This window comes from Microtus oregoni, unplaced genomic scaffold (genome assembly GCF_018167655.1).
Source record: "Microtus oregoni isolate MIOR12 unplaced genomic scaffold, Mior012 000024F_ref0000369, whole genome shotgun sequence".
Classification (NCBI taxonomy): Eukaryota; Metazoa; Chordata; class Mammalia; order Rodentia; family Cricetidae; genus Microtus; species Microtus oregoni.
In genome coordinates this window covers 14,689,520-14,716,572 of record NW_024543083.1, presented here as the reverse complement: position 1 = coordinate 14,716,572, position 27,053 = coordinate 14,689,520, and the positions used below count along the sequence as shown (strand labels likewise).

At 41.9% G+C, this 27,053-nt stretch overlaps 1 protein-coding gene across 2 annotated transcripts in view; it reads right to left on the bottom strand.

The window, feature by feature from the left end:
* Csmd1 (CUB and Sushi multiple domains 1) overlaps window positions 1-27,053 on the bottom strand; it is a 1,426,468-nt gene that overhangs the window by 175,685 nt on the left and 1,223,730 nt on the right. For both annotated transcript variants that reach the window (XM_041673587.1, XM_041673588.1), the window contains exons 27-29: window positions 10,067-10,258; window positions 4,182-4,320; window positions 802-989 (exon numbers count right to left, since the gene is read on the bottom strand). In XM_041673587.1, coding sequence (XP_041529521.1) covers window positions 802-989; window positions 4,182-4,320; window positions 10,067-10,258 — 519 coding nt within the window. The remainder of the gene's footprint in view (window positions 1-801; window positions 990-4,181; window positions 4,321-10,066; window positions 10,259-27,053) is intronic.

Here is a 27,053-nt window from a genome sequence, read left to right as displayed (position 1 = left end):
ATTAAAATTGTGACTATGATAGAAGGTTCATTTTACTTTATAATTTTCACTCCAGATTTTGTTTCTTATTTTTACCCGAATCCTCATTATGATTGATGGTATCGGGCTAATAGTTGTGTCTAATTATTGCTGCGTCTTAATCTCACTCCTCCTTCAGTCACAAAGGAATTCATGCTGTGGAATTTGTTTTCATCGACTCTGCATCAAAGTGCTCGGGTTAGAGTGGCGTTGTACGCAGCTTTTTCTGTTTTCCTTGGATTTGATAGATCACAAACCACCTGTGGGCTGTGGATCTGAGTTTCAGAGACATGACTATCTGCTTGGGTCAGAGCGTCTTGTCAAGTATGAGCCCATGGGGGAGGAAGACCCGGGGGTGATGGATAGTGTCCCAGTGGGAAAGACTGAGGCAATGCAATCTCAGTGAATGTAAATCTAAGGAGAGAAAACAGAAAATGCTAACACATATCAAAATGATTCTTAAATGTCATCAAACTAGTTATTGCAAATGTCATAATCTATCCTCTGGAGACAATGCACCTGGAAAAAAAAATTTTCCCTGCTATTTTTATGTCCTTTTCCATCAGAGATAGAGTAAGTTTCTAAAAACATGACAGGTGGGGTTCTCTTCTTCAAAAAGATCACACACACACACACACACACACACACACACACGTACCACATCTACATAGGCAGGTTAGGAACACATACATTTGAGACACAAAATCTCGTGAAGTGGTAACTGACAGCAGAAGTAGCCCCTGACATGACTTAAATTTCCCACAAATCCATCTCAGCACATACCTTTAAATTCAATGGCAAACCCTGACAGGCCAACCGAAGCATCGCTCCTGAATGCCAGGAAGAGGCTGTTACCACTGCTCTCAATCCTCTCTGGCGCTTGAGAGCCCTGGAAGCTTCCAATCAGAGGGCTGTTGGAGTCCTCCCCTTCGTAGATGTGCAGGAAGTCATAGCTTGGTTCCATGCTAAAACTACAAGGAAGGACAGTGTCACCTGCATCCCCAATACAAGCCCACCCCGTGTCTCCAAGCAAACATTTTGGGGCACATCACCCTTTAGTTTTCTTTTACATAATAATTTTGATTATCACTATTATCAAAATCAAACACAAACCAATTACCATGCTAAATTGGAAGTATCATTTGTAATAAGCACCATCAGTGTTTTGCATGATGGCTAACATACCCAATTGTAGACAATTTTGAATGGAGCTAAAAAAAAATATAGTCATATTGGTGTAGCACCTCTTCACTGCTAAAGAAGGGCAACTTGGAAGAGACCAGACTCAAAAGAGATAGATTTCCACTGAATCTTGATTACTAGGTGAATGTTTTGAGATTTAAAATGTGTGTACTTTGCACTGCTATATATTATAAAAGTTAAAAATCAAAAACTTCTCACTGGTCTATGTTTCCACTGAAAACTATAATTATCTTTGTTTCCTTAGGTAAGTGAGCCAATGTTTATGGTTCCCGCAGGAGCAGAGCACACATATTTCTAATCATGTACCACACTGAATATTCCAAGTAATCTTTCTCTTATTCTTTCATTCTCTTCCTCCTTCCCAATTTCTGTGCTTCTCTCTCCCTCTTTATTTTCTTTCTTAATATCAACATCCACTCCATGATCTGAGTCATCTGTTACCGAGAGGCACAATGACATCACTGTTATCTTAAACAAATCTATTTGCAAATTCATAATTTGGAAACCGGAATCTTATTGCAAGTTTGCTGGCATTAGACAGGATGGAGAAGAGTGGAGCTTCCCAAGCTCAGGGAGTTGGCAGAATCGCAAAGTCATGTGGGATTTTATTGGAAGAATAATTTTAGTCATGGTCATTTTCATGGATAATTCTAGAACTTGGTCCTGTGCCATCTCTACTGTCTAGCAAGGCTGATTACGACCATAATTACCAACTGAACACTGAAATACAGTCAGATACAGGAAAGAAAATAAAAACACATTCTGTGCTGAACATTTTTAAAGTATACAATAGTTTTGGCATAGAACCTTGACGTTTAATTTACAATTAATTTCAACTCCCTTTGTAATAATAGAGCTTATTTATACTTAACATATCATGATATACCTCTAAATCTTAGTAACTTCCCAGATCTAATCCAGTCTGTGCAGTGGGTTTGAGTTCCTGTGAATGAACATGACTATACAGTCCAGAGGGACAATGATAACCATTGTTCCCCCCAACACCAACACCAGCACACACTCACTGTGGTTCTAGAATGCTCTCCTCCAATTTCTCTTTCAGACTCTCATCTTCACGACAAGAGCACATCAGAATTCAATCTTCTGAGAGAGTCCTGTGTGTTGCCGGACTCTAATGGTTCTCTGAAGACTGGGGTTGCTGTCCGCATACGGAGGCCTCAGAAGAGCATCTTAGATTCCTCTTGTTGGAGCATCCTATCCCTACACAGGATTCTGCCTACTTCCCTCATGCTACATGGATTCTGGGATGACGGACACAGGATGATTCTCATCTTAGCGCACAGACTTTCCAGATCAGAGAAGCTACCAGAATATGGAGCTAAACAGATAGGGAACAAGCAAATGGTTCAGAGAACCATAGAGTTGGAGATACTTGGGGATTATCTGTGCTGTCTATCTTTTAGAGAGGTGTGCAAAACAGTGCAAGGAACCTTCCTTAGATAAATGCCCTTATTTGTTATCAAATGAACTCTTCCTTTGTAGCTTTGAGACTGAGTAACAGGGCTCTGCTTGTATCCGATAGCCACTTTCCTCTTTAGCTCCAGGAATCAGATGGTCATGCAGATTTTAAGGGAGGTCTACCAAACACTGCGGTGAACAATCACACAGTTGTGTCTGCCAGAGCAGACTCATCCATTCTGTGTGCTCACCGTGTGTCCTGAAAGCGTTTGTTCTTTTGACCATCAGTAGAAGTACCTTCAGGAGAAAGTACCCCGTTAACGGACTGACATCCAGAGTTACTGTGACCCATGAGTTACTGTGAATCAGGGATGGTGAGAGGCTAATATGCCTGGGGGCTGAGTGCAGGCTCAAAAAATCTGAGGCAAGGAAGCCTGCCCCCTGGCAGAGAAATAATTTCTAGTCTCTTTGCCCTGATGGGTTAAGAGGCTAGCTAGCAAGACAACATAACCATTTATCTTCCAGAACATCTCCTTCATTTATTTTTTTAAACAATCAAAGCATATTATTGGATAAGATCTCAATAGTCACTAAAATTTAATAACCACATAGCATATATGGTATAATGTGCTATATGTTATTGTATAAGCCATTTTTCCTCACTATGAACAATTGCCTGACAGAAGCAATCCAAAGAAAAAAATGATTTATTTTGGCTCATTGTTCAGTGACCATAGTTTATAATGGTGGAGAAGGCATGGCTGCCTATGGATCCATCCATGGAGGCCAGACCTTATGGCCTGGCTTGTTGATATTTTGGTGGCCCAGAGCCAGCCTAGATGAAAGCAGGGCTCTCCTGTAACCACCAAGCCCCACCTATATGACTAGATGCCAAAGAATAAGGCCCTGTATATAAAAGATTCCAAACAGCACCATCAGCTGGTGTTCAAAGGTTCAGACCCAGGTAGGTAGAGGACAGTCCACATTTAAGCAGTAACCACAGTGGAGTTGATTTTAGTAAATCTTTATGGCTCTGAAATTTTATCATCTAGTGGGGCAGGAGTGAGTGTCTGTTTCTTAGACACCGATGTCTAGAATTCAAACCTTAGAGCGAGCAGGCAAAGTCTGGGGAATCTTCTGTTTTTATGTCCGCTTCATCTCAACAGTTTTAACGATGGTAAGAGCACTGACTGAAACTGTCAGACATGGAAAGAAATTGGGCTTCCCTGACTGCAACAAACGGGGGACATCGAGGAGGCATTCCCTCGAGCATCCCCACAGCATGGTTTTCACTGGCTTGAATATTATGCAAGTGAAGCATTGATGTACAGAATGCACCATGGGCCAGACGAGCAGCGTGTGAAAGAAACCCATGCATGTCTTATATACAGAGCACTGCCCGTCAAGGAAAAGTAGCACCACTCCTGCCACCCTGCCTCTGATGGGGTAGCTGCTAGACACTGAGCTGCTTGCTCACCCCGCGGAAAGTTGAACTCGGCATTAAAATCCTACCAAAGAGCGGTAGTCTGCACCAGACGCACCTTTTGAATATCAAGGCAATGACAAAGTCCGGGTTCACCTTAATTCTCCAGTCACACTCCTTCCCGGGAGGGTACGGCTGTGGGTAGTTAGGGGATAAAATCACTCCTGCTGGGCCCGTCAGATTCCCACCGCAAGCCGCTGTCACAGAACAAAGTCACAGGGGGACAGTTAGAGCAGAGATCCAGAATGCTGAACACAGGCAGGTAATTCTTTCTAAAAAGGAACAACTGTCCGCATGGATATCTAAAACAGTTCACCCCCAAATGTTAGGACAAGTTATTAAAACCCACAAAATCTGTACCATTTCCTTGTGATCCTTGAGGATTTTAGACTATATAAACTTCTTCCTGTTTTTAGAGAGAATTCTTAAACATCCATCCATCCATCCATCTACCTACCTACCTACCTACCTACCTACCTACCTACCTACCTACCTATTCATCTAATTTTCAGGCAGGTTTTATAGCCCAGGCTGTCCTGGAACTCACACTGTAGCTCAGGGTGGCCTTGAAAACCTGTTGATTCTCATGCCTCTCAAGTGTAAGGATTACAGGTGTGAGCCTACACCCCCAGCCATGCTTCACATGATTATAAATGGCAAATAAAATGTCTTTTAATTACTTAAATTTTATTCAAATAAATTGAACAGTCTGCTTAACCCTCACACCCTCTACACATGCAGGCATGTACTTATACTCAAAATTTGATATAAAACCCTTCTTGAATGTTACAGTTTGATCCCAATGATGTTGCCGCCACTTCTCATCGGTTTACATGAGTCAGGGAACCCTCTAGAACACAGGCTTTTGGTGACATAATGATCAACCTGCCCATCTTTCTTAGCGTCTAACCTCCAGGACAGTTCATCATAAGCACTCAAGGACCAGCTGTTTGATAAGTGATTACATCACAGTTTAAGGCCACACAGTTTGGGGCTGGGGTTCTCTCCCCACTGGATCAAAACAACAAAGCAAACACTGATTATTTATATGATATTTAGGGAAGGCCATGATGAGGAATGAGTTGCAACCCTTGCTCCTAGAGAGAGGGCATGATCACAGCGCTTTGATATTACTGTTAAAACTCTGTGTGGTAAGGATTGCGTGAGCCTCGCAGCCACTAGTTGTGACCTGCCTGCGTTCACATCTACCCAGGTGGGATACTTTCGGTTCCTAGAATCTGAAGATATTTAGTACTGTTCTAAGTATTAAATAAAATTTCTGTTAGATCTTTACCACATGGGCATTGTTCAAACACTGCAACTATGTGAGGTCAAATATTTAGGGTGCTGATGCTGTCAGAGATTCCATGGTTCTTTGGGCAAATTCTGGGGCTTGTGACCAAGTTGTTTCAAAATATCATTTTAATTAAACTATAGCATTCCTCTTAAATTATATACATTTCATATCATTGACAATATAAATACATATGCATATTTGCGAATAAATAAATAATAAAATACCTTAATTGGTCATCCCTTTCCCCCCTCTACAAATAAAGATTTGCTTCGAGTAAATAAGATTAAAGAGGGAGGAAGAAAGTAGTCCATAGTTTTCAGTAATGATTAGGTCATTAAGCTATTAAGTAATGGTTAAGTCACTGATCATTCCTGAAAATCCAATTCTGCAAAACATGAAATACAATGAAATCATCAGGTTTCACAATAAACTTAGTTTGTCAATGCCTCTCTGAATACCATGAAAGTGCCCTCAAGTTACACGAGATGTGTTGACAGATGATGAAGCCTGTATCTATTGGCATGCAGTTCATCTTAGTAACCACATGTCATCCTCATGTGGTCCCTGTATTGCCCTCATTGAAAGCTGTTCCCACTTCACCCATCATGACGGATGCTTACAGCATCTGGGATAAGAAGTAGATCCGAGAGGGCTGCCATACTGATACAGCAGTGTGGAGCTGGAGGTGCCTGAAAGCCAGGCAGATTCTAATTCTACCGAGGACTTGGGAGAGGAACTAGGACAGATTTGGGGCACTGTCACAGAGGGCTGCTCAGAGTGTGACTCAAATATTGACTTGTCGGAAACACAGGGGAATCAGGTCCTTCCTGCTGGTCCTGGGAGCTCCACCAAATGAAGCTGTTAAGCTGTGTGGTGTTAAGTAGCACCATTTTTTCTGGTTCTGGAATCCTTCATCTGTGCTTCATTAGGCTTTAATTAGAGAGCTCATAAAACCTTTTCGCCGGAATTCCAGTTCAGAAGATGTAGTTCAGAGGCTCTAGCAACTCCACCTGGACTTTGGGTCCACAAAAGCATGCCCAGTCCCCTCTGTGTCACAAGCCTATTCGCACAGGTCAGTTCCCACTCAGCTCATGCGCAGCCCCTCTAACGAGACAGCCAGCATTCCTGCACACAACCCTGAAGTGTTCACACCATCCGGGGAGTCTTTAACCAGTCATCCTGCCCTGCGGGTTGGGGCCATCTCTGGTCATCAAATCATGTGTGCAGATAGACGATAAATGGACGCTTTTTAGAGCTCTGTAGAATTTGGACCCCAAGGAAAAAAGACTAAACAAAGCGAAACTTGAAGGCTTTGAGGGACAGAGCATACTTTTCTGATTATAAAAATTCAGCGTGCTCTAGTTTGGAGATCCCACGCCTGAAGACCCAGCTATATTGCTGAAGAGAAGGCTCATGAGTAAGGCACACAGTGTACAAGGATGAGGACCCAAATTTACTCTCCCAGGATCCGCGGATAAAGCTGATCATAGCCATAACCAAGTTAATCCCAGTGATGGTGTGGGAGGGTGAGCGTGGGTGGGTTTCAGGGTCTTGCTATCCAGTTTGTCTAGTCAAACTGATGAATTCCAGTTTGAACTCAGAGAGACTCTGTCTCAGAAACTAAGATGGTTAAAGAAGATACCTGATATTGATTTCTGGGCTCCACATGTACACACATGCAACAGTGAACACAACCACATATTCACGTGTATTCCCACACCCTCACATAACACACATATATGTATGTTTACACACACAACACACAAGCATATACATGTAACACCCAACACACACAAACACAAAACCATGCAAAGACAAATACAGAGATGCACATATAACATACAGACACAGACAGACAGACAGACAGACACACACACACACACACACACACACACACACCACAGCTAAACTATAAAAGTCCAAAAGAGACATTACATTTTTCAAGGGGCTTTCAGAAAGAAAAAGAAGAGAGATAATAATGCATATGTTGAGGAAATTATCAGCAAAGCCTGGAAAATGCATGTTAGATGTGTCATGGGGAGCTGGTGGCATGTCAGGGGAGTGTGAAGCAAAAAGGAGCTGGTACACACAGCTGATGGGGGGGGGGATATGAATAGAATGGTAGCTGGCCAGTCTGCAAAAAACAACACAAAACCACCTACCAGCAACAAACAAGCACACAAACAAAAAACAAATCACCCAACCAGCAATCAAGTGGAAAGATAAGGTTCAGACCCATGTCTAATCTAGAATATGAATTAAAACAAGAATAATGTATCACTTTCTGTCCACACACTAAGGTTAAGAACCCTCCTAAATTGCGATTTTCTAATTAGGGCAAGTAAGCAAACATGGCTAATGGCAAGCAGAGTTGCTGTAAATGAACTTTTGAAGGGTCTTGTGTCTTAGAGAGATATGTCTGAAGAAAGACACCAGTGCTCTTCAATCACAGACGCTTTACAGAGGCTGCTCTATTACGGACGACGTCATAAAAAGGAACTTCATTGTGCCTTTGTACAGAAAAGATGGGCGCAGCACTATTAGACGGCACTGATGAGAGAATAGACAGTGTCCCTGGTATCAGGAGAGTGAGCTGTGCTCAGATACCCCACATCACTAAGAATCTGGTGGAAAAACAAAAGAGCACCCAAAACACCTTGTACTGCTATGTTAGTGTTCAGGCAGGACATGTTTATAGTCATTTTAAAGCAGCATCTATACATATGCTTATGAATTTTATTGATGTATGTTTATGTTAATAGTAAATGCTTCCAGTTAAAAAGACATCTCTTTTCAATTCTTGCTTTGTTATAGCTTATAAAGCACTCGCAATGAACGTGTATTATCTCCAAATGAGAAAAAAAGTTTTAAAAAATGTTGCCTGCTGAGTAAAGGATTTAGATGGGAGCTCGTTCACAGTCAGCTGAGGCATCTCCGGAAATACGCTGCAGGGGACACAACCCTCACTTCTGACAAGTGAAATTCACAGTGCAATGACGAAATGGCATCTGTCTTTCTGTCACAGAACATCTATCCGGGTAACCTGGCCCAGTCCCCCAAACGCCTGACTATTCAGTTGCTGCAAAGGATTTCCACTTGCCCTTGGAAGGGCTGCTCAGACCCAGAAGGACAACGAGGGCTTTGTGCTGAGCTGTGGGTTTTTGAGCTCTTGCTTAGGTAACTGATAGATGGCTATGTCAAAGGTACGGAGAATCAAGGAGTGGTCAAATTTTACAATTACCCCTTGAACACAGAAAGGATAAATTGTCTTTAAGAGATTAACTTAGAATTCCTTTTTAATGCTTCCCTTTGTGAGATTAAAAATATAAAGTGGAAGAAAATTAAATCATTCAGACAACATAGGCAAACCTGTACAGTACATATGTATACATAACAATGCATAACAAATATAAAAAACACACATAAAAATCAGGCACAGAATATGTATACAAGACACACAGGTGCACACAAAATACACATACAACTCACATAAAGGACATGTACATACAACATAGATACACACGTCCACAACCACTGATAAGAGGCAGAAGGAGAAGCCCCACTTTGAGGAACCTTCACAAAATCAAAAGAAAGAAGTTTACAATGACAGATGCATTTATTCTATTTTGAAAAATATTCCAAGTGTCAGGAGTCAGCTATCAACAGGGCAGGCAATGAAAGACCAACCATGCTTGAAGGCAAGAAAGATGAAGGCACAGAGATGCCTACGAGACAGGGACGGTGTTCCTCTAAGCCAGGTGGTGATGAACGGAACTCTCCAATCTCACCTGTCTTCAGGGCCATGAGAGCGTCCCTCGCTTCCCTGACACAGCCTTTTGTCACAGATCAATTTAATTTTTACACCTTCAAGCAGAAGATCTAGAAGTACCAAGTAAGCTAAATAGTTCATTAAAAATATAAAGTTTAGTTAAATATCATTTTGGAACTATGACTGAATGCTTTAAATAGATATTTTATGTTAAAATATTTAACAGAATGAAGGGCAATTTACATATAATTCCTATTTTATATGAGAATCTATTTCCCTAAGATCGTATTTGTGAAAGATCATCTTAGACGTTTAATAAGACCTTAGATGTTTATTAAGACCATAGCTGCCAAAGCCATTTATTACTACATTAATAAGTTGGACAGAGAATTTTAATTAGTGTTGCACACAATTTTATTCTCTATTTTCATTTTCCCCAAAGGCAATATAATTTCTACTTTTCAGGATATTATAGAAAAACATACTTCTGAAAAGAGAAGGAGCTTTGCAATAGTAGGTTTTGCTTGAATGTGTGCTTTATATTAAAAATGAGGCCAGCAGTGGTGGGCTTATAAATTTTGAGCCACGTAATATTTTAAGTCGCACAGGCTTGGTTGATATATATTTACATAAGAACTCTTAAGGACAAGAAATGTTAGATAAATGTCAATTACTGTACATTAAGGAAATCACACCCTTTAGTTCATCTAATAAAATAAAGGTTTGCAATAAAATTTCAGCATTGTCTCAGAGAGCCTGAGGCCATTTAAGAAGCTCCTGAAACGTCCTCCTGAAGAAACAATCATTAGCAGGCCGATCCAAAGGTAGGCTACATTCATTTCCAAGCCTGACAGTTCCATTTCCCCGGGCCCAGTACCTATGCACGAAGGGGGGTCTGGCTGCCAGAAGAAGCGGCTGTTTAGCTGCACACAGGTGATTTTGGCTTGTCCTTGGAGCTGGTATCCAGGGTCACACTGGAAGGTGATGGTATCTCCAGGTTCCCGGCTGTCACCATAGCGGGTACCATTCTGGGGCATCCCAGGGTCATTGCAGGTGGACGCGATGGATGCTGTATAAGAACAAACAACAGCTGGTCAGGTGACGGAGAACCAGGTGTCCACACATGCTAGGGTGGTTGCTGTCTCTAGGGTGGGATGCTCAGCGTTGGTATAGTGCCCCAAATGTTTTCCTGGAGCATAAGAAAGGGGGTCTTGTTTGGGGGAGGACTCAAGGGCATGCACTTTTTTCCAAGCTCACGTTGAATAAATCCTAGCAAAATCTTACTGAAATTTGGCCACTTATGAAATTCTCAATATCACCTTTACCATATTATACTTAGTATACATTATCCACACATTCCCTTCATAATTAACAATAATTAATAATGTCACATATCACAAGTTAAATAATTTAATGGAAAACCTATAATCTCAACCTGGGGCAAAACTCAATTGAAAGGTTGCCCTGATGTGACCCCTCCCAGTGACTGCAGAGTGGGCCAGATGTCAATCTTATCAGAGGCGCTATGGGTCCACAGGCTACTGTCCAGGAAAGATGATCAACTATACTTTCCTAGTTTTTATTTTTGTAAAACATGAATCATGAAAGCGAAAAGGAAAGGAGGATGGACAGATGGTTCAGTGGTCACAGTGCTGGCTGTCCAAGCATGAAGACTTACTTCTGATGTCAAAACTAAAGTAGGTAGTGGCACTCAGATGCACACTGGTGCTGGGGAGGTAGAGACAGGAGAATGCTTACTGGCCACCCAGTCTAGGCAAAACGGTAGTGTTCAGTGGAAGGCCTGACTCAAAAAATTAGTTATCCATTACTAAATGGTCAGCCCTGAAAACATTCATATAAACAACATTACACAGAATGAGCAGGTTCTACTCATATATAACTCATATAAGAGAAGGAGGAGGAAGAAAGGAAGGAGAGGGAAATGACGACGTAAAAGGTATTAACAAGTTGTTTGCAGGTTGTGCTGTACAGGCCTAGCGGTTGCAGAGACAACATTAGGCAGGGTGTCATGTTCCTGCAAGCTAGAAGTCACTGAAGCACACTCCTGCAATCCTGCCACATGGGCAGCTGCATTCCTACCCACCCAGGCAGGAAAGATGCCTAGGAACCCAGAACTCACGCAGGTGTCTGTACTCTATATCACATCATGGAACTTGACAGCCCATGGAACTTGACAGGTCCTACTTCTTTAGCAACCATGTGCTCTTACAATTAGATGATACACACCAAGACCCAAAGCTTAAAGTTTCTCCTCCTCTTGAGCCCTTCCTTTCTTGCTTCTACCTACAACAACAGAAAGTTACTATTGATATGAGGAGCTGGGGTGAGTTGACATCTCCGTTCAGGACACAGGGGGAATAAGGAAAAGGGATGCACACCTGCCCTACCCATCCTGCAATGCCAAGGTTGTGGAGTTGATGGGTAACCTTTGCATTTGACTAATGAATTCTGTAATACTCTTTTGTATATACGTATATCTATATATAGTGTGTTATATTCAGTTATACATGAGTGTGATATGTATTATTTATTTGTGGCTAGTTAAATAAATTCACTTCAACAAAAAAATAGACAATACAACTTAAAAGGGGAGTGGAGCTGGGGAGCGTAACTGAGTTGGTAGAGTATTGCCTAGCATGCATAAAGCCGTGTGTTCCATCCTCAACACCTCATAAATCCAAAACGACAGAATATGCCTGTAATCCCAGCATTCTGAAGGTAAAGAGTAGAGGACCAAAAAAAGTCCATGGTTGTCCATGGTTACATGATGAGTTTGAGGTGATGAGGTTACCCCGAGATACAAGAGATCCTGTCTCAAATATATAAAAATAAAAATAAAACAAACAACCAAACAGCAACAATAACAACTGTGTGGCTGAATGGTTTCTAAACTGATGGAGGAGCATGGGTGAACAGGAGACAGAAGAATGAGTGTCACTGAGGAGACACAGACCAGAGCCCTGAGACACAGGGGGCCGGGGAGCGCTAGTGCCAACATCAAGGACCGCATGGTGAGTCGGGGCTGTGTCAGATGCCAGGCCTGCTCAGTGGGATGCAATTAGAGCGTAATGATCTCACACACTGATTTTCACTAACTACTCTGTGGGAACAAGGCTAATAACCAAGTTATTAGATAAGGCGGGAGAAGAGGCCATATGAGAACTGGCCCCCTTGCTGGTCCGGCTTCTTCTTAGAGTCAGGGGAGGGAAGAAGCTAGCTCTCCTACCCCCTCACTACCATTCTCTCACAGGGTTTCATTGCATATTGAATCACAGACTCCTGTGTATCTCCAGCACGCCAAAAGCAGCATAGTGAAACTGCTCCTACCGTTCCACACATACCAATGGGATCACTGTGCAGCTGGGACCACCGTCCCCAACCCTCGCCTACACTCCGGTAATGACTTTCCTGAATGCCTTTCTACAGTTCCTTGCTTTCTTGGTTGATCACCATGAATTTCTGCCTTCCAGCAGTAAGTGCCCAGAAGGCTCAATGCTGTATGCTGGTGGACATCCTGCACACAGGTTCACACCAACTCCTCTGGAACCTTTTCTCTCTCGTTTCTCAGTGTTGTACTCCTGAGCTTCATGTGTGAGCATGATGCTTCGTCTCTTGGTTAGGGTTTTATTGCTGTGAGAAGACACCATGACCATGGCAGCTGTTAAAAAATAAAACATTCCGATGGGGCTGGCTTACAGTTTCAGAGGTCTAGTCCATTATCATCATGCTGAGAAGAATGGCGGCATGCAGGCAGACGTGGTACTAGGGAGGGAGCTGAGAGTTCTCCACCGTAATCGATTTGAGAAATAGTGGGATGACATGAGGGTGATAAAGAGCAGTGGTTCTCAACCTGGGCTTGGCGACCCCTTCACAGGGGTCACCTAAGGCCATCAGAAAAACACATTATAATTCATAGTAATAACAAAATTACAGTGATGAAGTAGAAACAAAAATAATTCTATGGTTGGGGTCAGCACAACATAAGGAGCTGTATTAAAGGCTTGCAGAATTAGCAAGGTTGAGAATCACTGGATTAGAGGGACAGGACATGGGAGGGATTTGAAAGAGGGAAAGAAATGGAAAATGTCATATATTTTAAATAAGAATTTTTTAAAAATCTAAATACAGAAGTAAGCATTTGCTTTGGCATCCGGAAGAGGGAAACATGCTGTTTATCCTAATTCTCTTACTCTAAATGATTTCTGGATCAGTTTTCTGATTTCATCTTACCCCCAAAAGTCAACTAACATTCATTACTAGAACATCCTTGGGACTAAATCAAAAATATTATTGCTGAGATGATCAGATAAATTAAAGTTACTTAAAGTTAAAATATAGTAAAAATTACAAACCAGACAAAGATTATAACCAAAATTATATTATATTATAGGTTACTATTATAATATACAAGGGATGTTGTGGGTCACAGATTGTTACATAAAATGTGATTGGGCAAGCAAGTAGCACATACAAAGTCTGTATCCAAATATTACACATCTTAGCCACTGGGAGACTAAATATCCACTTTGTGTCTCCAGGGTTTCAATGCTGCTTCCAGAACAATCTACCACACGTGTGAATAAGAGAACACAGTCTCTGAGATTGAACCCATGCCTTAGGGAAAGCTTTATTCCTCTCTATCTTGTCTTTCTCGTCCCATTTGTTCATCTGTTCTTACCTCATCCATCCATTCTCAACCTGTTCACTCACAACCACAAGAAACAATCAGCAGTGTGATGCCATCTTGCTCCCTACTCCCGGCCACCTTGGCACTTGTTTCTGAGTAACTACCCTACAAGCCCTCACTTCCCTGATGCACCCTGGAGGGACTGTGATGTGAAGAGCTGGGGAACTTTGAGGGTGACTACAGCAGACAGAGAAAGACAGGCTAAGACTAGGCCTGCGTGGACTGGAGAGGAGAGTCCCTTTCTATATTTGATTTAAGGAGTCCCACAGAGTGTCCTGAGAGACCACCACACACAGGAAATGAGGAGTTGAGAAAGGCTTTAGCCTGTCTTCCATCAAGTTCCACACTCTAGTCCAAAATCAAAATAACACCACTTGGTTTATTAGAATCTGATCTTAGGGCAATAGTCCATGCTCAATGAAAGTGATGGCTCCTGAGAAAAGGAATGAGGGCAGAGGTAAGGGGTCCTAGGTACCACTGTTCAGAGAGGAGCCAGCATTTCTGGAAACTTCAGAGAGATGGCCAACAAAAGAGGAGATTCCAGAATAGAAACTAACCCGTATGTTCTTTACTATGTGTGACTAAAGCATGAAGAAACAAACTGTTGCATGGAGTATCACAACACAAAGCGACCAGCTGCTGTCTACTAAGACACCATGCTCAATTCTGCAGAGTTATGCAGGGAATAAAGCCGGCCTGGGAGCTGGACAATACCTGATCCTTCTCCAACACGCTGAAATAATTGAAATGATGAAAGAGCTGACTGCTGGTTGACTGGGGTTAGGAGATGGGAGCCGATGGGTTTTGGGAACAGATTGCCATACCTAACTGGAGGACCCTGATTAAGACAAAGATGATCTATCTGTTCATGACCTTGGTGTCAATGTTTGGAGAACTCTGCAAACAATACTGTGTGGATCCTGACAAAAAGGGAATGTTCATAAAACCACTCAAACTACCTCAAAATAAAACATATTTAGAAAGCAACATGACAGGACTTGCATGGCTGTGCAGTCAGTACACAGCTTTCCTCTCTCTCTCTCTCTCTCTCTCTCTCTCTCTCTCTCTGTCTGTCTCTCTCTCTCTCTCTCTGTGTGTGTGTGTGTGTGTGTGTATCCGCTCAGTGGGACTGGCTGACTGTGCACAATGACTACATGCTTTGCCTCATCTAATATTATTTTCATTACAGGAACTTATGTGCACATACATATTTAATTTCAAAATTCAAAGTTGCCAGAACTTGTCACACATTTCTGAATGCTCTTTTGTGGCAGGAGCACTGGTGACCGCATGCTGTACAGTTCCTGTTAACTGCAGACAAATTTACAGAGGTACAAACCCCGCTGACAGCAACACCCACTGCAGGCCACGGTGCCTGCTTCCTGGATGCTGGATAATAAGCATTTAACGAACACTGAACCACACAAAAGCTCATTCCAGTTAACACAATTCCATTTACCCAGGAGGCTGGTGCTTTAAGCCGGAAGAAAGACAACATGTATAAGAGAAAGGAGAAGGATTCCCCAGACAGAAGTATACAACATCCTAGGACACGGAAGGGCTTAGCCTGTGAGAGGAGACAAGTGTTAAGAAGCAGAAGCAGGTGTGGACAGGAATAGGGACACTGGTACAAATAGTGCCAGACATGCTTAGACATATCCTCACCAGATCTTTGGGTTGGTTCTTCCACACAGTAAATTCTCTTCGTCTTTATTTTTTCCTAGGATTTATTTTTCTGTATCTAAGTGTGTGAGAAGGTGTGTGAGTATGGGTATGTATATGTGTGGGGTTCGTGGTTTTGTGTACGTGTGTGTGTACATGTGTGTGTGTGTGTGTGTGTGTGTGTGTGTGTGGCAGTGTATATGTATATGGGAGTAGGTGGCTGTCAAGGCAGGCCAGAAGAGGGTATGGGGTCTTCTAGCTGGAGCTCCAGAATGTTGTCTGCCTCCTGACATGGGTGCTGGGAACCAAACTCTGGTCCCCTGTAAGAGCAGCAAAGGTCCTTCCTTGACTGCTGAGCCATTGCTCCAGCCCTGTAAATTTGCTTTTACAATCTTGTTTGTTGATACGTGTTTCCTGGCTTTGAAAATACACCTTGCAGTATTCCCACCATACAGATGTGTATATCAAGACTTACATCTGAAAAAAACATCCAAGGAATAAATTAACCACTTCAATTTCATGGTATGGTCGTACGAATTTCATTAAAAGCAGAACCCAGTAGGAATCCCATGAGAATGTTTCAGGATAATGAAGCGGGAGTAGACAATTCCAGAAGCTTGCTGATATAACCACTAAGGTAAGCTGTACCCCAATCCCCCACTCCAATACACAGTTGTTTTTACTTTGCTATTCGGCTGTCACTTCTGTCACTTTTTGTAAGTAACTATCCTTGCAAGTTCCCTCTTAATAATGCTCCACAGTTACATTCTAATGCCACCACTTATACATTGTAACTTTAGCTCTTTATTTATTTCAGACCTGAGACTTAAAATAAGCCCTGGAAAGCCAATATCTCATCCAGGGAGCAACATGTATAAGCCATTATCTTCCTATTCTTATAAATTAATACAGTGATGGCTTCTACAGAGGATACTATATGGCTGTTCAAATTAGATCGTGTCAAACACTGGGCACAAGAGATTAACAGGCGATTTCTTCTTCAAGTGGGTTTCTCCATGACATGTTCATAGGCATGAATGATTGTGCTTTGCCCACAGTTCCCTCCTCATGATGAACTCAAGTGAACTTCTCATAAAAGGCAGCTATGAATATGCAGAGACAAACATATTAATTAGTAGTTCATTTCACCACATCAAAACTAAAGAACTTTAGAAAGCCTGATACCATTGTTCTTGGGTGTTTAAAGACAGTGTGGTGTTTCAGCTTATTTCAAAATGATATATATCTAATAGGAATACTAATATTAAAATTTTTAAATGGCCCCAAATTACAGATTTCCATATTCATGAGCTATAAGGTTCTTTGTTCGGTTATTTTGATTTCTTTCCTTATAACAAATAAAGTCAAAACAATTGGAGATGCTAGCTCTAGCCTGCAAAGACCCTTCTTGAAAACACTTATTCACATCTCTGACTACAGTTAAATTGATTCTTGGCATTCTAGTTGCTGCTAGCAATGCTTTCATTGATAGAGGCGGACCAGAGGTGGGGAAATCATTAAAGGCTTTCATTAGGCATCCTGTAACCTGCCTGTGTGTCACCGTTAACAGGGGCTTGGTTCACGATGTTGGGAGGTCCACTGCCTTAGTTATGAGCAGCATGCAAAGTACCTGCCTGTCCAGTCACCCTGGCACCGCAACATGGCATGCAGGCATTTACTGTGCCTCCTGCTTCTCAGTCAGAGCTGTAGAACTGTGGCTGTTCTGCCAAGCGGGCATCAGGAGAATCGCTCTGTTGTCTGTTTGAATTGAGTGTTGTGAAGCAGGAGGCCAAAGAGAGGGGAAAATCTAATTTGAGAACCGCGGACTGAATCGTTTATCACGTAATGCTCCCCTGGAGTCAGTGTGTCTCCGGAACTGAGAATAAATAATCACTATCCGGTGTTGGGAGGAAACACATCAAAGTGCCTTTGTATCCACACCTTTGTGGGCAGGCTCACTAAAACTGCGCAGCAGTAAAAAGAGTGTTAACTCCTAATTTAGCCTAATTAACTGGGAGACAGATGCTAATGGAATCTGGTATACATACTTGAGGTTACAGAATTGCGGCGGATGGAGCCATGCCCAGCCACAAAGAGTAGGCTCGGTTTGCCAGTCTGGAAATTATATAACTATGAGGCATGGGCATCTACATCTGTTCTTCCATGGTTCATAGTAAATGTAAGTGAGTTTTATTCTGTTTATAGTTCTATGTATACTGTACATGCTACTCAATTGTCTGTACACGAATATGCCTTATACATGCACATAAGTTTTCTTTGCAAGCAGTGATGGAATTGAGAATATGTAAATGTTTCATGGACTCATTAATAATGCCCTATGTTGCCAAATGCATCACTCAGGCCTGTATCCTGTGATTTTTTAACTAGCTGAATGAGACTGTGCATTGGTCCAGGAAAAAAAAAAATATCTTCAAGCCCCCGTAAGAAGCACTTCCACATGCATCTCATTGAGGGGGTTCTTGGGCAATCAGGCCTCCCCAAGAGCTGTGGTTATTAGAGCAGACAGGAAACACCCACTTAGAAGATTCATAGTGTCACCAGAACCAATAGCTGAAAAGTAAGAACTCAGGAGAAGTTAGCCCAAGAACACGCACTGGGTCAAAAAGTGAAGACCAAACATCATCAGGTCTCAGGCAGGAGGCAGGCGGTAAACACAGGGGACTAGGTGCCAGGTCAATACTCTTTGAGAAGAAGGATGATGATGGATCAACCATAGCTACACGAATGACCACCACTAATGTGTGAAGGGCTAGGATGAGAGTTGCAGGAGCAGCCTCCCATTTCCTTTACATTTTCTCAAAGGAGTGGTCCTAATCTCCAACTGAGAAGTGAGCACCCCAGCAGGAGGTGATGGAAGCAGCTGGGTGATGGAAGAACAACGAGTTCCCTAGAGGGTACAGTGCAAGCTCAAAAGTCAGGATAATGGGGCATGGAATGGGTGTGAGGACAGAATAAGGAGAGAGAACCGGGCCCACCGTGAGGCCACAAAGCAGACTCAGAATTTCTTCCAGACAGAGGCAGCCTTGCTTTTACCATAACTGGCAAGGTGAATGCTGCACTAAGCAGAAGTAGCTTGATTTGATTTGTTCTCTGAGAAAAAAAAAACATAAACAAAGCTTTCCTGAAACCAAACTCAAAATGATCAGCCTCAGAGCCATGACCTGATGCTCTTTTTGGTGGAGATTGGTATAAGGTAGCTTTGCAACAGAGAACAGCCTCCTAGCCTTGTTGGAAATTTAGACTACGTCATGGGCAGTCTCCAGGGACAGTCATGTTTTATTTGAGATATCTGCAGATGCCCAGGGGAAGTCATGTAATTGGAATCTTAGAGGTTGACAAAGCAGACATGACTGTAGTTATATGTCTTGTGTCTCTTTGTCTAAGCTTGGTGTCATCAATGACTTGATGACAATGTGAACAAAGAGAAGAGCAGGTGGCTCTGGGCAACTCCTCCCCTGAGGTGATATGCACATATCCAGGGCAGGGACCCTGTGAAAGATCAAAATGAGAGGGAGTGCTGGAGACCGTGCCACATTGGGCTGTCATGTGTCAGTGACTGCGCCACGTTGGGCTGGCGTTCAACCACAAGGGGGTAAGGCATGGATATCTGTGGACAATAACACAAGTGGAGTAATGTGTCCCAAAAGGGAAGAAGGCTCGCCCTCAGCATCACGGTTCCAAAGGAGCCTGGTGGACAGGGATATACTGGGAAAGCCTTGCAGGTAGTATGTGCTAAGAGCAGGAACCACTGGGTAATAGAGGTGGAACCAAGAGTAGGAGGATTGTGGACTGAATCATTTCTCACCTCTCACTTGCCATAGCCATTGCTAATTAAAAAAGAACATAGCTAAGACAGACTTCAGCACCCCACAGGATTAGGACCAAGGATTTCAGCATCCTTGTCTCCATCCTTCAATGCACATTGTTAGGCAGGTATATTTCAGGAGCCATGACACCAGGCCCATCAAAGGTGACACTGGACAGAAGGCTCAGAGGCTAAGACTGCTTGCTGCTCTTTTAGAGGATTGAGGTTTGGTGTTCAGCAACCAGAGTGGCTCATAACCCCTGTAACTCCAGTTCCAGGGGATATGATGCCCTCTTCTGACGTGCACAGGCCCTGTGCACACACATGCGGCACACATACACTCTCGCACACATAAAATAAAATGAGTATCTTAGAAAAGCTAAAAAAAAAAGAAAAGCATGATGCAACTCTCCTAACCAAGTCTCAACCATGACTTGTCTACAAGCAGTGATGCACTATTGTCTGGTCTGCTTTCCACAAGACTCTAGAAGGTTCTGAGGAAGCAGACAGGCTCAGTGGTGGCAGAGACTCTCAGGCTGCTTTTGCCTGGAACTTCCCCTCACGAGCCTCCAGTTTCTAATGGCTTCTCCCCTATAAAACAGTCCCAACCCATTCAGCAATTAGCAGGGCCAAAGCCTCCTCCTGTTGTAAACAACCAATTACTTTTAAATGAAAACACGACTATTAAATTATCTTTCAATAAAGTAAATTGGAGAGACCAGTCGGGTAGCCTTTAGCCACCACTGCTAGCGAGGAAGAAATTGATCCAGCAGAGTCAGATCTTGCAAAGCTTCTCCCATCATTGTCCCCAGAGTACAAAAGCTGGTGGAATGTGCAAAATGCTAGTGAGGCATTGGAGAAATAGCCCAAGTGGACTTAACCCACGAGCGAAGGTCAGTTTTGGGCAATGAACTCCATTTTCTTGTGTTTCATGCATGATTAAATGGTAATTACCCAGTAATGGAAAGTGTTTGGCTGATTATAGTGGACATAATTGCAGTACTCAGTGTCCCCATTTTACACTCTATGCTAAGCAGGCAGGACAATGGGCATCTGACGTGATGTCTTCCTAGAACCCATGGTTCGTCTCCCTGGGGAGGGATTTTGTCCCACACAAAGAGATGGGAAACACACAGGCGACTATGTGACATGATGTGGGAGTGATTTCTTTCTCATCTGTTGCTTTCATTGATTGGTTAATTAATAAAGAAACTGCTTTGGCCCATTTGATAGGCCAACCCTTAGGTGGGTGGAGTAAACAGAACAGAATGCTGGGAGAAAGAAGCTGAGTCAGGGAGTCGCCATGATTCTCCCACTCCAGACAGACGCAGGTTAAGATCTTTCCTGGTAAGCCAGCTTGTGGTGCTACACAGAATATTAGAAATGGGTTAGATCAATATGTAAGAGCTAGCCAATAAGAGGCTGGAACTAATGGGCCAAGCAGTGATTAAAAGAATACAGTTTCTGTGTAATTATTTTGGGTATAAAGCTAACCATGCGGGCGGCCCGGTGGCGGGAACATAGCCCGCTGATCCTACCACAATAGTGACAACCTCTGTTTCCTGTGGGGCCTTGAATCAAAGACACTGAAGAAGCAGTAGCAACTATGGGGACAATATTCCTCACTCAGTATTTGTATTTTATTGTAGTAGCATTCCATTTGTATTTTAATAGATAAAGCTTGCCTGAAGATCAGAGTGTAAAACAGCCCCACTGGTCTTACAGACGAGGCTGTGGTAACACACACCTTTAACCCCAGGAGCCATGCTAGTTTGCCATAGAAACCAGATGGTACATGCCTTTAATCCCAGTGGTGCACACCTTTAATCCCAGACCTAGAGAGGATTATAAAATGGGAGAAGACAGCTCACAGACTCAGTCTCACTCCAAGATTCCTGGAGGCAGAAGCACCATTTTTGGACTGAGGTTGAGGTAAAAGTCAGTGGCTGGCTGCTTTACTTTTCTGGTCTTCAGATTGAACCCCAATATCTGCTCTGGGTTTTTATTAGTCATGCTTCATTTTATTTATTTTATTTTACTTTTTTTATTCCATGCTTTCCCTTCCCATCCCATCCAATTCTATTTTATTTTGAGACAGGGTCTCCTGTAACTCAGGCAGTCCTCTGGCTCACTAGGTAACTGAGGGTGGCCCTGAACTTCCTCATCTTTCTGCTTCCCCCACAAGTGTGACAATCACAGGCATTAACCACCATGGCCTGTTTATACTGTGCGAAGGCTTGAATGCAGGACTCCACGAATGACATAGCCAAGCCCTCTACCAATGGAACCCCACACTTAGCGTTATTTAAAGCACATGAAATGATCATTAATAATAAATTGTTAAAAGTCTACTAATGGTAGGATAACTTGTGCTCATTTAAAATTGAGAAACTTTATAAAATGAAAACAGTCTGTAGGTTTTCAACTAGCCTCAACATACTAACATCAATGAGTAAAACAAGTATGTAAGAAGCCACATCAAGGGAAAGTCCGGCAAAGGCACACATCTTGCGTGAAGAAGAGAATATGTTCCATGGCAGTCAAAGCCACGGAAACACAACAGGAACTCTGCTAAGGGGCAGAAAACACTTCCTCACAATCTGCTCTCGGACTGGGTCTTCACCATGAAATCTGCATATGGGCATTTATTACAAAGGCTTTTGTACAGATGTTTGAGAGAGGCTGAATTCTGCCGTCTGCACAAGATGGAGTGGCCACATCATATATTGAAGTCCTTTGAATACATTTAACAGTGGTCATTCTGACTGGGGTGATATGGGAATCCAAGGAAGTTAGTTGTAGTTTGAATTTTGCTCAGAGCAAAGAATATTGAACATATTTGTAAGTGTTTGTATATATTTTTCAGAGAACTGTTTAGCTCATTATCTCATTTTTTGATTGGATTTTTAAAATACAGTTCTTCATATATTCTCGAGATTAACCCTCTGATGTGCACTTGCTTAAAAATTTATTCTTGTTCTAAGGACCAGTTCTTCAGGCTGGTGACTATTTACTTGGCTGTGCAAACTGTTTTGAAATTCATATCATTCCATTTGTCAATTCGTGGGACTAATTCCTGTGCTATTTGGGGTCATGCTCAGATGGCGCTTGCATATGCTTGTATCAGGGACCATTATGTTTGCTTCTAAATTTTTCATATATTTAGCTAAGGTCATTGATGAATTTTGTGTTGGTTTCTATGTGGGCTGAGAGGAACAGGTCTGTTTTTATTCTACTACATGTAGAAATCCAGTATTTCCAGAACCTTTCAATGGGTTATTTTTTTCCTCCAGGGCATATTTTTGACACCATTGCCAAAACTTGAATGATGCAGTCGTTTGAATCTTCTTTACTGTTCTATAATCTTGTCTGCACATTGGTCTAAGCCAGCATCATGCTGTCCAATCACCACAGCTCTGAACTACATTTGATCAGTTATTGGGCTGTCTCCAGCATTGCTCTTTCTACTAAAGACTGACTTAGCTACTTAGTGACTCTTGCCTTTCCATTTAAATTTTAGTATTGATTTTTCTATTTCTGTGGAAAATGCCATCAGAATTTCAGTGGGGTCTGCAATAAATACACAGATCACTTTAAGTGTACCAATTTTAACAATAGTTACTCTGCCCTTTCATGATTATTAGAGATCTATCTACCCATCTTCACCTTCCAGTTTGCTCTTCAGTTTCTTCCTTTGCTGTCTTAAAGTTCTCATTGTAGAAGAAGTCTATCTACCACCCCCGTGGCTACATGGATTATATTTTATGATGTTTCAAAAGCTATGGTGATGAATGGGACTCTTTTCTAGTTTCTTTCTCTGAGTGTTGGTTACTAGTACATAGGAGAGCTATTGATTCTCTGTGCTGGCTTTAGTGAAAGCATCTAAGTTACAACTCTTTGTCGTCTTTGGAGTCTCTTGAGTATAGGATCCTGTTATCTACAAATATGGATAATTTGACTTCTTAATTTTCTACTCATATGTCTTCTGTTTTTTATTTAATTAATACATTGAGCATTATACTGAATAAGAATAGAGAGAGTTGGCAGTCTTGTCTCATTCAATGTTTCTTCTGTTTAGTATAATGCCTTCAAATTTAGCTTTTCTTAGGATGGGGTTTGTTGCTTCTGTTGCCAGTTCTTCAGGGCTTTGATCAGAAATGTTTGCTGAAGTTCAGCAAAAACCTTTTCTGCACCAATTGCAATGATCATGGGTTTTCGTTCCTAAAGTGCGTCCCTGCTACTGAAACATATTTACCACTTTGTATCTGTGTTATCATCCTTGCATCTTGGGAATGAAATTGCTTTGGTTATGACATATGACCTGAATGTGCTCTTAAATTCATTTGCAGAACTTTTATCGAGAACTTTTATAGCTATTTACATTAGGTACATTAGTTAATAGGTTACTTCTTTGTGTTGCTGTTACGGCCTTATCCAGTTGTGGCTATTGGGAGTATGATGACAGAGGTCGGGGTTGTCCTTTCTTTTTCTATTTTGTGGAACAGTCTGAGGAGCATTGATGTTAGATCTTCTTTAAGGTCACTAGGCAATCCAACTGCTCTTGGGCTTTTCTTTGTGAAAAGACTTTCTATTTCTGCTTCAATCTCACTGATTTTATTAACCTGCTTCAGTTATTTATAACATCTGGGTTTAATTTAGGTAAGTCCCATGTGTCTCGACATCTATTCACTTAGTCTAGATTGTCCAGAGTTTGAACAGAAGTTTTGAAATTGTGCCACTGAGATCCTCTCAATTTCATTGGAATCTACAGTAAGATTCCTGTTTTCAACTCTGCTTTTATTATTTTTGTTGTTGTTGTTGTTGTTATCATTATGAATTGTCTTTGATATTTTCTGTCTTTGTTTGTTCTCATTATTTTTATTAAAGTTTAAGTCTTTTTTTTCTCAAAGAACCATCTCATTGCTTGATTGACTCTATATTTTGTTGTTTAGTCTTCAACTCAATAACGAGATGGAGACTTCATCTCAATAGCAAGATCTAACATCTACTGTTTCCAAGAAACATATTCCACTGTTAAAGACATTCTCAGGCTGGGAGTCCAAGAATAGAAGACTCTCAAGTACACAGAAACCAACAATAAGCCATTGCAGCAATTTCTAACATATGATAAACTCAACTTCAAACCAAATCTCTCAGAAGGGACAAAGAAGCAATTACTTAAGAAGATACAGCATTTGTAAAAGCATCAGGGCTCCTAGGAGTGATTTTTTTACTAGATTATAAGAAGAGGAAAGACTCGCACTAAATGTGGATAGCAGCCCAGATAAGAGAAACTGGACAGAAACCATAGCCTTTGCTCCTTCTAGCAACATCCCTTAACCCATTGCAGCTTTATTCCTTGACTGATACTAGAAAACAGCTTATAGGGCGGCCAAGGTACCAAAGACTAGAAGCCCTCCAGGAATCTCCCAGCAATCTGGAACTGCTGCTTCGCACACAGAGCAACTATTACATTCCTGGTCTCTCCAGTGTTAAGACAACCATTGTTGGACTATCTGGGTCATATTGTGACATTGTGGAAGCTACTCCAATTCAATCTCCTGTGAATTTATGATTCATTCTATCTATTCTGTTCCTTTGAAGGACCCAATGAGCACAGTCAAATCCCTGTTTTTCCTTTTAGCTTCTACTGTCTCTGCTGGATTACTGGGTTGGACATGATAATTCTGCCCTAGCTCTCAGTTGCTCAGACATTTTACTCATAGAATTTTCTCTTTCTTATGATCATGCCATTGAGAGAGACTGTCTCCTTCCTCTTTGAATAATGTTCCTGACATATCTTCCACAGTGCAGGTTTAATGGTCATGAATTACTGGAGTTTATGCTAGTTTTTAAATGCTCTTATTTCTCCATCAAATTAAAAAGCTCTTTGATAGGTCCTGCAATCTTTGTTGGTAACTATTTGCTTTCAGGGTTTGAATTACATCATCCCATGCTTTCTTGGCTTGGAAGGTAGCTGATGCTTTTAATTGGAAGTTATTCTGATGTTTCCATCTTTATATGTGAGGTAGTAGTTTTTTATTTTATGGCTTTTAGTGCTGTTTCTTTGCTTTGTATTTTTTATATCTTGACTACAATTTTTGGGGAGAGGTTCTTCTCTTGTCATACTTATTGGGGTGTTTGGATAGACAATTTTTTCTCCAGATTTGGGGAATTTCATTGAGTAGACTCTTTGTGCCTTTAATATTTGTCTCAGTTCCTTCTTGACCATGCATTCTCAAGTTTGGTGCCTTGATCATATCTCAGAGTTGTTAAACACTGGGAACACATTCATTTATTTGATTCTTGTGTTTGTTTTGCTTTATTTTTTTTTGAGACAGGGTTTCTCTGTGTAGCTTTGGAACCTGTCCTGGAACTCACTCTGTAGACCACACTGGCCTTGAACTCACAGAGATCCACCTGCCTCTGCCTCCCAAGTGCTGGGATTAAAGGTATGTGCCACCACCATCTGCCCTACACATTTGATGCTTATGAGTGCTAAGTGTAGTCAAACCCTGGTATTGTTTCTTCTTGATGCTTTGCATAATGTTTATTGCTTGAGTCAAAGAGACTTTTGTTTCCAAGGTTCTATTTGCTTTTTTTTTAAAGTACCAATTTTTGTTGTTGTTGAATTTCCTTTCAGGTTTCTGACTTCTCCATCTATCATTCTGAGATTCTTGGGCATTTTGCTGACTTCTTCCTTTGTTACTGACCTTCCTCTCTAGGCCCTGGATTCAATCGATCTTCTCTCCAGAAAGCTTTTCGAGACTTGCACCTGATCATTTCCCTGTGCTGAGATCCTTGACGGCAGTAACTGACAAGTTCGGGTTTTTTAAAAGAGTCATTGTGTCATGACACTTACGTTGTGTGTTTCTGTGTTGTGACTTGTGTGTCTGTTGGTCTGGATAGCTCCTCTGTTTTATTTGAAGATTACAACCGGGGACACAAAACAAGGAGAATCTAACTGATTTTGGAAGTGACTTTTCCCCCCCCGTCCCCCGCCAGAAACATGGCTGAATCTGTGTCTATGTCCTACCTCTTCCTATGCACTGCAGAGTTCAGGTGTGTTTTGACAACTGCTGTAGATTTCTGATGTTCCCCCTTTGTCTCTCCTTGGAATTGAGATTTTGCTTTCTGTTTTCTTTTTGACTGTCTTCTTCATAGTCTCACAAAGAGGCAGCTTCCAGCCTGCCATATTATCCACAGGTCCCTCATCACTTTCTAAGACTGCAGTAAAAGCATCTATCTCATTCCATGTCTGGCTCATAGGTATATACTGCTGCTTGACACTGAGTTCTGTCTCTCTGTATGTCTTGCCTGTGTCTTGTGTCTCCCATGCCTGTTTGAGCTCCTGGTTGGTTAATTTTTATTTTCTTGTGTGTCTGAGCTCTCCTCTCTATGCCCTGCCCTCTTTGGCTACCTCCGCTCTCCTTGTGGACACTACTTCTGTATGCCACGTGATCCCATACTATTCCTGCCTTTCAGTATTATCCAGACCCTGCTGTGATACATCTAGTCCTGGCAGTCACAGTGCTCTCTTCAGGTCATTAGGGACTAAAGCAGCCTTGGATTTGGCAACGTTCTTTGCCATTCTAAACCAACAAAGCCACAAGCCATAGAGACAGAGGGTCCTACTCCTCTTACTGCAGGCCAAGAAAGAGGACCAAA